This window comes from Fulmarus glacialis, unplaced genomic scaffold, assembly GCF_000690835.1.
Source record: "Fulmarus glacialis isolate BGI_N327 unplaced genomic scaffold, ASM69083v1 scaffold24042, whole genome shotgun sequence".
NCBI classification, from domain to species: domain Eukaryota; kingdom Metazoa; phylum Chordata; class Aves; order Procellariiformes; family Procellariidae; genus Fulmarus; species Fulmarus glacialis.
This window is the reverse complement of record NW_009200078.1, coordinates 17608-27924: the sequence shown is the minus strand read 5'-3', so window position 1 is coordinate 27924 and position 10317 is coordinate 17608. Positions and strand designations below refer to the sequence as shown.

General features: G+C 51.8%; 1 protein-coding gene across 2 annotated transcripts; it reads right to left on the bottom strand.

Moving 5' to 3' along the window:
- Positions 1–207: 207 nt before the first annotated feature.
- Positions 208–9792, bottom strand: LGALS1 (lectin, galactoside-binding, soluble, 1). Of its 2 annotated transcripts, none has more exons than XM_009573478.1 (4): positions 3657–3694; positions 2315–2394; positions 802–973; positions 208–416 (listed from the first exon to the last, which is right to left on the bottom strand). In XM_009573478.1, exons 1-4 carry the CDS (start codon positions 3663–3665, stop codon positions 273–275), a joined length of 405 nt encoding a protein of 134 aa, XP_009571773.1. In that variant the 5' UTR covers positions 3666–3694; the 3' UTR covers positions 208–272. The 2 variants fall into 2 exon arrangements, with proteins under 2 accessions (XP_009571773.1, XP_009571774.1); XM_009573479.1 differs by lacking the exon at positions 3657–3694 and adding an exon at positions 9784–9792 and having other exon boundaries at positions 245–416.
- Positions 9793–10317: the final 525 nt, after the last annotated feature.

Genomic DNA, 10317 nt, shown 5'->3' with positions numbered 1-10317 from the left:
AGACTCTTTGGGCTTTTTACCTTCTGCTTTCCCAGGCTTTTACCCCTCACCTTCCTCTCCATCCATGATTTTAAGGGCAAAGGCTGGCACAATGCCACCCACATATGGTACTCCAGCAAAGTTTGCTACCCTCTTCCCCCACCCCCCCAGCAAGGTGACCAACCCAGTGGCCTTGCAGTATGAAACAGACTGGATTTTGAGACTGGGTAGACCAAAACTCTTATTTATTGATTACTTTTTCTGTATCTCTGAGATGGAGGTGTCAGAGGAAGTTACTCCCAGCTGAGGGACTGGAGTGTGAAGTCCCCTTGTGTATCAAAGTAGTCAAAGACAGAGAGACCAAGCCGGTTAGGGAACGTGAACTGGTGGCCTGGCAGGTGGACTGTCACATCATTTTGGTTGACGCCAAAAGTGATCTGCAAGACAAATGGAAAAGTCAAAGAAAGTTTCTACCAAGATACCCTCAAGCCTTTCCCCTCCACTGCATTGCTGTGCCACCCTCCGCTTTGCAGGGTAAACACAGTCAGCAGCATAACCTGCTCTTCAACAGCAGGAGTGTTATTCTGGTCTCCCAAGAGGTGTCTATTCCCTGCTCCACTCAATAGTAACATCCCTTTCAGCTAACTGGAGCTTGCACATTTGATCCCCACCCTCCATCACTGCTCAGAGCCCTGGACAGTGGCACTGGCCAAGCAGGAGAAGCCAGCCACCTCCTGTACAGACAGTCCTGAGGCAGCCCCTGCAGTTGGCTGCCCTGTCCCTTCACTAGGGCAGGTACAGAGAGTATGGCCCAGACCTCACCTCTGCTGTGCTTCCCTTCTGGAAAGGGAAGACAGTCTCCCTATGCTCTGCACCCCACTCTTCCACCTTCTTTGAGTTGCACACGATGGTATTCACATCACCATGAAGATCAAAACGAGGATTGAAGTGAAGCCCGAGGTGGGAAGCATCCTTCCCCAGATTCATCACAAAGCTGCAGAGAAAGACGTCAATACCGTTTTAATCAATACTATGGTAGCATGTTGCTCATTACCATGAACATCTCTGGACCTGTTGCTTCAAGCCCAGCTGAGGGTAACCAAAGAGAAATCCTTTGCTAAACTGCACAGCTTCCCTAAAAAGACCTGCTGTAGCAGTAAGGGGTACTCTCCTCTGCTGGGGTGATAGGCCCCACAGTGCCATTCCTGGGAGAGACACCACTTAGTTTCCACAAAGCTTTTAACAAGAGAAAGGTTCAGCACTTAACCCTGAACAGGGAGTTATCCTGCACCCAAAGCAACTCCCAAGGAGTCAGTTCTTTTCACAGATTTCCTTTCAGCCCCAAACAGTTAGCTGGTGCTGCACCCTGCCTGACAGCCACTGCCTTCTCCCTGCCCTACAGGCAGCCGAAATAGTTACCATGTCATTAGCTATCCCAAAGCTTCTGCAATGGCAGTGGGAGGAAGCGGCTTCCTAGCCCAGTGTCCACCTTGCCTCCAGGCCTCTTACCCAGATGAGAAGAGAGGAGGCATATTATTTGGCAAGAGAAAGCCCAGGATGCTTCACTCCAACACTATCAAACTTCAAAGGCACTGGGAAGAGCTGGGACATGTTTCCTGGAACACCACTATGCTGGTACAGCAGCTACGGGCTCCACCTTACCCACCAAGAGGCCTCACCAGCCACAGACCTGCACAAGGGCTGGGAGCTGCTGCAGAGGCTTTCCTGGGGACCCCAGCCACCCTGGTCCCTGCAGAGTTAGGAGCACATTTCTACTCTCTCCCACCTGCCCACTCACCACCTTCCCCCCAGCACCTGACAGGCATCTCCACTGGGTAAAGCAAACTTCAACAGGCTGAGACCCCCTGCTGCAACATGCAGCTTTTCCATTTGCATCATTAGCTGGAGCTGTGGCTCAGAGCATCCAAGACCTCCCAGCTGCTTGGGCTATGATCTCCTCCTGCCCAGTGAAGCAATGGTGTCCCTGCTCCTGGGCCATCTTCGTGCAGGGGAGAGGATGTGGCTGTGGGGATGGTCTCAACCCAAATTTCAGTATAGACATGGCTTCCATTTCCTTTACCCTGCACTAGAGAGGATGTGGTCACTGCCAGTGCACACAGCTGGAGCTTCACATCTGCTCTGGCTTAGCCGCTTGGCAATAGCTTGTGTCTGCAATGTGCATTAGGCAATGACTCACTGGGAAGCGCTGCTGGTGTTAACCCCTTCCAAAGCTGCTCCTCTCCCATCTAAGGGAGGGATTCCTTCTACCACCTACCAGGAGGAGACAACTCAGTGTGGTGCCTTGGCCATGCCTGGGCAGCATAGCACAACTTACCCCTTGGCATTTGGTGCAATTTTCCCCTTGACAGTGAGGCGCTGGCCAGGCTTGAGACCCAAATTGGTGCATACTGGTCCCTGGGGAACACGGAGGCAGAGATGTTAGCTCAGTACCTGCTGACTTACTTGCTCTGACTTGGCAGCTCTCGCTGCTGCCTTGCAAGACAGTGCATTGCTTTGGACCGCTGGAGAGACAGGGAAGCTCCCTTTCCCTAGGGCATTGCACCAGGGACATCCCAGAGAAGTTACTCCAGTCACATGGGACATGTGCCTGATTTCCCAACCTTTCTCCTGCTGCTCTCATCAACATATTTGTATTTCACAGCAGTGAAGCTTAAGTACCTGCAAGCTCCCATCACACCCACCCTGTCCCAAACACACCCATGTACCTTGTGGGTCTCACATCATCCCACACAAGCTTGGCTGTGCAGGCATGGAGCCTCCACTCCCTTCTCCTGGCTTGGATTTGAACTTCAAGCCTTGTATAGGTCCAGGGGCTCAGATACTTTGCTCCCCAGCCTCCCAAGGGCTTTGTGGGTTTTTTTTTTTTCGTATGTTCAGCATTTGCAAGAACATTCTCCTGCTCCATGCACACACCTTTCCCCATCTTCCCTGTAGGAGAACTAAAATACCCTGCTAAACCCATATGTACTAATTTTCTATCACACCAGGCCCCAAGAATACTAAGAATCTTTCCCCCATCCCACTTTAATAAATAAGCCTGCACTTGGGACACTCCCTGATTAATCAACTTTAGTCTAATGAAAGATAAATTAATCAAAAAAGTGCAATCACTCTTCTGACACAAGCATCTCCCCGGCTGTCCTTGACACTCACAGGACACTTCTGTATAGCACATTTCCTTACAAGAGAGAGAGAGATAATGATTCAGTGACTCATGAAAACTTCAGCCAGGAAGCAAGCAGCAGGGCTGCCCAGAAGAGGAGATGCTCAGACAGCAATAAACATTACTGCAGCTGCTTCCCCAGAGCAGAGCTGCTGTAAAACAGGTTACCCCAGCTCGAGAGCCAACCCCGCAAAGACCCCCCACATACCTCCCCAAAGGGATCCTGCAGGGAAAAAACCAAAACGCTCCTGCCAGAACAAGAAATAGCAGCCACCCATCCCTAATGGATGCAGCAGGGATCCTTCCTCCCCAGCAGCAGGCACCCAGCTCTAGCAGACCCTCTGACACAGGGTCTGACGAGCAGATGGAGGAGAATAGTGCAAGCACCCTCACACCAAGCCAACACATTCCCCACAGTCCCACTCCATGAAGCACCACCTACAGCAAAGCTGCCCCTGCAGCCACGCACCCGCTGCCCCATCCCTTTACTCACGCAAGACATGGTGCTCCTCTGCAGGCTGATGCTCCTCTCCACCAAGCTGCGACAGTCCCAGGCAAGTAGCTCTAGGGACCCCACCCTTGCCTTTAAATAGATGGAGACATGAGTTGTCCCAGCCCTTCTCCACTCCACCCACCAATCAGATGAGGAAAGGGTGGGAGGGGTTGGTTTTGGGGGGAGGGAAAGCCTGTCAGGCAGAGCTGCCTCCTCCCACCCTCACCCAGGCTCCTCTCCAGGATGCTAAACCCAACCCTTCCAAGAAGGCTGCCGGCTGCTCCAGGAGGAGATCCAGCTGTGTGTGGCCGTGAAGCCAATGGAAAATAGTTTTACAATGAGTGTTTTATTGTCCAAGGCTTTTATCCCACACGGAAAATGGTCAGATGGATCGAGACTTGGTGGGAAGTGTCTGGGAGGAGGACTGGGCTCTTCAGCTAAATCAGGAGCAGAAGAAATATCACTGAGCGCACACAGTACCTCAGAAACATTTTGTGGTCCAGGTGAAACCCCGGGAGCAGAGGACTGAAGCTGGATTCAGGATCGCCAGCTGCACTATCAAGCCTTGCTGACCCCAAAGGCTGCCCAGCTGCTGACCCAGCCCTTACCACCCGCTCTTGTAGGTACAGGAACCAAAGGAGGGAAAATAGTCCTTATTCTGCAGAACCCCTAGACACTCTCAAAACCATGCAGTTTGTCTTGGCTGTAGGGCACAGCAAGCCAGAAGGAAGCTTGGAGAGCTGGGGAGGAAATATCCAGGAAAGCGCCTGGCTCTTGCACCTACCCTGGGCACACCTGAGGGGCTGCGGAACAGGGGGATGGGGGCAAAACACTCTATCACAATAAGCCGTAGGATCTGTATGTCTTTTATCTGCCTCCATGTTCTTTTTGTGGCAAGTACGATTCACTCCGAGTGAAAGGATTCCTTTGGAAAAAGTTACCCAATTACTACACAGCTCAACTGTAATTACACTGAAAGAGGAGGGAAAAAATTCAGGCAGTGGGCCAAGCCTGTGGCTTAAAGCTCTCCTTTTCTTGCATATTTGTCTCTAAATCACAAGACGCTCTGTGATTTCCTTTAAGAGGCCCAGAACTGAAATTCACTGAAACACTTTCTTCTTCCCCTTCTATGAGGCCCATCGGTTCCCCATCTCCTGAGGACGTGATAGTCCCCATACCTCTTACCCCTCTAAAGCACAACCCCAGAGGCTGTCACTCCTGCGTGTTTCCAGTTGATGCCATCAATGCCAGCAGAGGTAGCAGGGAGGCCCTCCTGCCTGCTGGAGCTGCGGAGGGCATGGACACGCTCCAGCCTTTGGCCAAGTTGCTGATCACCCCAGGACACAAAGGAGCTGGAGTAAGGGCCAAAGTGGGCTTCTCTGCTCTGACATGCCCTCTCCCTCTTTCGCCCTCTGGAAAACTGCCTCAGGGTTCAGCCCTTGAGCCGGATCCCTTCCATGTGGTGCAGGACGAGGAAGAGTGCTCCATACTAGGAGGAGAAAAAGTAACTAGAGCCAGCTTCCCTCTGCTCGGGATGTGTGTTATTAAATAAATTCCTTTCAACTGCAAGATTTTGTGAGACCAAACCCCTGCAAAGGACTCCAGACATCTCTCCAAGAAGATGAGCTGCTGCTGGAGCCATGGTCTAGCAGGTTGCAGGGGTTGGACTAGGAGGACTGTTGCCTTGCAAGAAATGGTGGATGGGGAAAGGAAATGTGTAGATATTTGCTCACTGAGAACTGGAGATGGGGGAGGCCACTTAAAAGGTCAGGAGTAGGTCCTGTGTTTCCTGCAGCGTTTTTCACAGCTGGGCACTGTAACCCAGCCTTAGCAGCCACCAGCTCCTTCAGTCACACCTGTCCAGGGACAAATGCTGCTGAGAAGATTAGAGACCAGCTCATGGATAACAGGTGATAATGAAGGAGGGGATACCATCCCAGAGGAGACACTGGAAGGGCTATTCACATCAAGGAAATTTAGCCTTCAGACTTGAGCCTCCCTTGGGCAGCCCATGTTTGTCTGTTGGAGGTCCAGGTGTCTCTGCTGGCTTTCAAGGAGCATTGAATTAAATGGTATTAGCATGACAGGCTAACACTGCAGGCGAGAGGCCCATGGGGTGTCCCATTGCCTGTAGACCATGGGCTACCTCCATCAGTACAATGCCATGTCTCCCTTCCTACCTCTGGATTGGAGCCACCATGATGAGGTGACAAAATCTAAAGCTCCAGGATCAGTGTCCTCACAAGGTATGGCTAATTCAGGGGAGGGAAGCTCCCTGCTCAGCATGATGGCACACCAGAGAGGTATGGTATCCCCTGCTGCACCGACACCTGCTCTGCCACACTGAAGATGCAGAGGTGCTTGCCCGTTATTTTCAGGAGCAATGTGGTGTAGGAAGAGCCACTGTGGGTTGAGAAGGGCAGAGCCAGGCTGGTTAGAACTGGCAATCCTCACCTCCCAGCACCTCATTTCTTATCAGCGTGTGGCGGGTCAGCCAGCTAAGGGGATGTGCCAGCAGGTTATCAGCCCATCCGATGTGCAAAGGATGGAGATGAGGAAGATGAGGACAGATCACAGCAGACCTTGGTGGCATGGGCTTATCCCGCTGTGTGGGAACTCAGCAGTGGGATAGGGCTCTTTTCCTCCATCCTTCCAGGCAGGCTCTTCCTCACCGGGAGAGCTCTCCTGCATCACATTGCAAATCCTTACTTTGTATTACAGGGAGGGACACTGATCTGCATCGTACCTTGGGAAGCAAAAGATCTTCTTTGTCTAAGCCAAAGGGAGGGAGTGGACCTGATGCTGTTGCTGCAAACAGTGTCCTTGGCCATGCCAAACTCTTGGCCAGAGGGAACTGCAAGTGTGGAGAAGGGAGTAATGTCTGTGAAATATTACTTCAGCAGTGCCTCATCTCTGGTTATGAGGGTGAGGCAGGTGGTGTTTGCATCTGCACCTGCACTCTCCAAACTGGGATTGTGTGTCCCGGACAGGATGGGGCCAGCAGAGCCAGCTGCCATGGCAGGGGCAGACCAAATTCACAGCCAGCACATGTGTGCAAGGCCAGAAATCATAGCAAAGGCCCCACCAACCATGTCCTATGCTAGGGGTTAGGCATCCCACTCAGGTCCTGACCCTAGGCACCTCCCCTGTGGCCTGTGCTTCAGAGACAGCCTGGCTCCTGGTAGTGACTTGCTGCCCTCTTGTTAGCCTTTCCTTGCACAATGTCCCTGTCTGCTCACTCCTCCTTGGAAAGTGCAAATTGCCCTTGTACGGTGAGCAATCCCAGACAGTCCTCAAAGAACTGCTGCTGCCTTTGGGGCCTGAGCTCATCCCCCGACGCTGGCTGTGACCCATCATTCCTGTAGAAGTGACCAGACACCCCCATCTGTTGCTAGGGCTGCCCATGATTTTCATTGTAGCTCTTCTCCCAGGTCCTCAGCCTTTTTCCTGCACTCATCTTGACACCCAAAGAGCCCGTGCTGATCTCTCCATGCTGAGATGGCACAGATTCTTGAGCTCCCAGCTTTCCTTGTGGACATCCCCACCCCTCCCAACCTCCAAGCTGTAATTCAGCTTAGGTTGAAGAGGGAAACATGATTGCTAAGGGTGAGTTTCATCATTGCGAGTAGCTTTGATACAGAGCCTGCCTTCTGGTCTAGGTGATAGGCACTGGTATGCCTCAGCATACTTGGACTGGTCCTGCGTGCTGAGGGCTGGAGTCCAGCTACTGCACGCTATGGGGTTGAGTTGAACTGCTGGGCTGAGCTGTTGGGTGGCTCTAACCAAGGTGGTTTATCAGCTGCCAGAGAAATAGCCCAGTCAGGCAAGTGTCTGAAGCAAAAGAGGAAAGATCTGCCCTCAAATCTGCTTGTGAGGGATGCAGCGATAGACAGGGCATCGCAAGTCATGGCCCTGGAGGATTGGGAAAGGGCCTAGCTGAAAAGCCCAGGGACTACGTGACCGAAGTCCACCTGTATACATTGCTCTCCAGCTGGAAAAAGCCTGTTTTGGCTGCAATTACTCCGACAATGATTTGCAACGTCTTTCCACTGGGAGAGTGTCTTTGTACCTGTACAGCCACTTTGTTATGTGGGTTGTGGTATTTTAAATTCAGGATTAGGTGCGCTAAACTCAGATTTATTATCTCGCGGACACAGAGCCTCACATCAGGAATGAGCCACAGCAGGATCTCCCAAGCTTTGCCTGCTGAAACATTTCCAACCACATCCAATTTCCTGGGTTAGGAGCCGTCTATGTGGCTCCGGCTCCTGCTGACTCCAGAATCTCAGTATGGAAATATGTTCCCCACTGGTGAAGATAATCCTGCAAATGTTATCAAAGGGTACCTGGACAAGGTAATTTATCTGGGCGAGCCTGACATTACAGCTTGGGGAAGCGGGAATGACTCCTGCTCATGCTAATGACACTGGGATGTGTTAGACACACCTCAAAGTGCATCCCGGGAGCTCCCCAAATCTGTGCTCCCCACGGCTGCTCATGTTGGGCTCCATCTTGCCTCTGGGGTGTAAGCCCTCCCTGGGCACAGCGGGGAAGGGAGTGCTCCAGGTCTTCCAGCCAGGGTGGTATCCCTGCAGCTGTGGGACGGGCACAGTGCCCTGGCCGGGAGGGCAGGGAGGGAGCTGGGTGCTGAGTGGCGGCCACGGGCGGCACAGATCAGCCTGTGTCAGCCCGCGGAGATGGTTGGCCCAAGCCATTCAAGTGCCCTTCTAGCACACGAGAATGGCGAGAAGCCACCCACTGATCTGGGTTAGCTCCTCCGCCTGGATGATAAGCGGGAGGACTCCTCGCCTGACGGTGCTAGAAATACTGACAGCACAGCAAAAAAGCACCAAGCCTTTGATTAATTTGGACGTGAAGGATCCTGACTGCGAGGCTGGAGCAGTGGAGTTAGCAGATCTTTAATCCCAGCTAGGCGGTGGCTGGTCAGGAAGGCTTCAGGCCATTTGCATTTCAGTTTAAGGGCACTTGACCCAGGATGGCACAGTAAAGGCAAACTAAGGAGGGGCGGCCTGATGCTTTAGGAAAGCACGTTCTTGGTTTTGACACAGAAAGGTTGCTCGCAATGACACAGTCCGGAGCGGGTGGTTGCTGCACGTAGAGGATTTCCAAGAGCTGCAAATGCATGTTCAGAAAAACCTTGCAGCAAGTCAGGCAATCACTGCTGAGCCAGAGGGGGACAGCAGACCGGGGAGAGCTGGAAGGTGAATCGAGTAAGGCTTAAGTTCTCCTGTAGGCAAAGTACAATTAGGGACCTCGTACAACTCTGCCACACAGTTTGAAACTGAAAATATTTTTCTCATTTAAAGAAAATGGGAAATCAACTTCTGACCGGTGGAGTGAATTTCCAATTTTCTTTAAATAAATCAAGTTGAAGAAATTGAAAGAAAGGAAAAGGTAGAAGTGAAAATGAGTTGGGGTGCAGCATGCATTGTTCAGGCTGTGCAGGCACTGCTGGCAAGGCTTCAAACCTAACCTTTAAGAAATGACATGTTTCGAAAGCAGAGCTACAAGCTCAGCAAATGCTGACTATAGAGGGGAAAATGTTGCCACTGCTTGTCTGGACGTTGGCTAATGACTTCCAGAGGGCCTGGAACATAAGCCCAGTGCCACCACTACAGGAGAGAAAGGGTATATTGTGCTAAAATATGACACTAAGCAATATTCCTGGGCTGCTGGTTAGTGCTGGGAGTTCAAGGGCAAGGAAATGCAGCTCCACGCGGGAGGGTCAGATGCTTTGGAACTGATGTGCCGGAGCAGGAGAGCTGCAGGCTATCAACTGATGGCGGCCACCAGCTCTGCACTGCTGTAATGCCCAAATTGGTGTCCTTGCAGTGCCTTAGAAACCTGCCATTTACTGAGCCCATTTCAAGCCTAGAAATGACCTGCTGAGTCATATTCCCTGTCTAGGGTTCTTGTTTGTTAAAGCGACTTTAGAGATGTGCCAGGCAGAGGTTTGTTTGCTGTACTTAAACTGTAAGTGGATGCTGTGTTTGAACATGTTACAGCAATCCAGATGTAGCTCTTCCAAGAAACAGTGCTCAGGAGAAGTATGTTTGTGGAATACAGGCACGTTCTCCTGCAACACCCTTGAGACCGAAACTCAGACGCATGCCATTTTTCAGCGAGTGGTGTGTGTAAAAACCAGCCTGGAATGATAATACTGAAGAAAAGGGTTGCCTTGAATAGGCTTTTCTGGCAGGAATGACAAAGAAGCCTGAAAACACCCTTTTTTTGTACATGCAAAGTGGTACCTAGGGTGTGGGATGTGATATTAGTCTCCACACATGGCAGAAAAGGCATCAGGTGAGGCTGGCAGGGAGCCTGGAGCACATCAGGTTTTTCTCACTGAGATGTACCCTGCATGGGCCATTGCATCTGCTTTGGCGAACACATTTGTCTGCAGCCAGCCCACGAGCCAGCGTTAGGGGCACATCTCGTGCTTGGAGTGCCTCCAAAGCACATGGGACCACAAAGCATCAGCACAGTTGAGCTGAAACCAAGGCAGGCAAAAGGCCAACTTGGCCTTTCCAAGGGGCAATGGGGCCCCACCAGGCAGCAGGAGCTAGAGAAAAGAGGATTGCCTTGGGCGGATGGGCTCCTGCCCTCCCCTGGGGTCCTGCAGGTGGTACAGCTCATCATT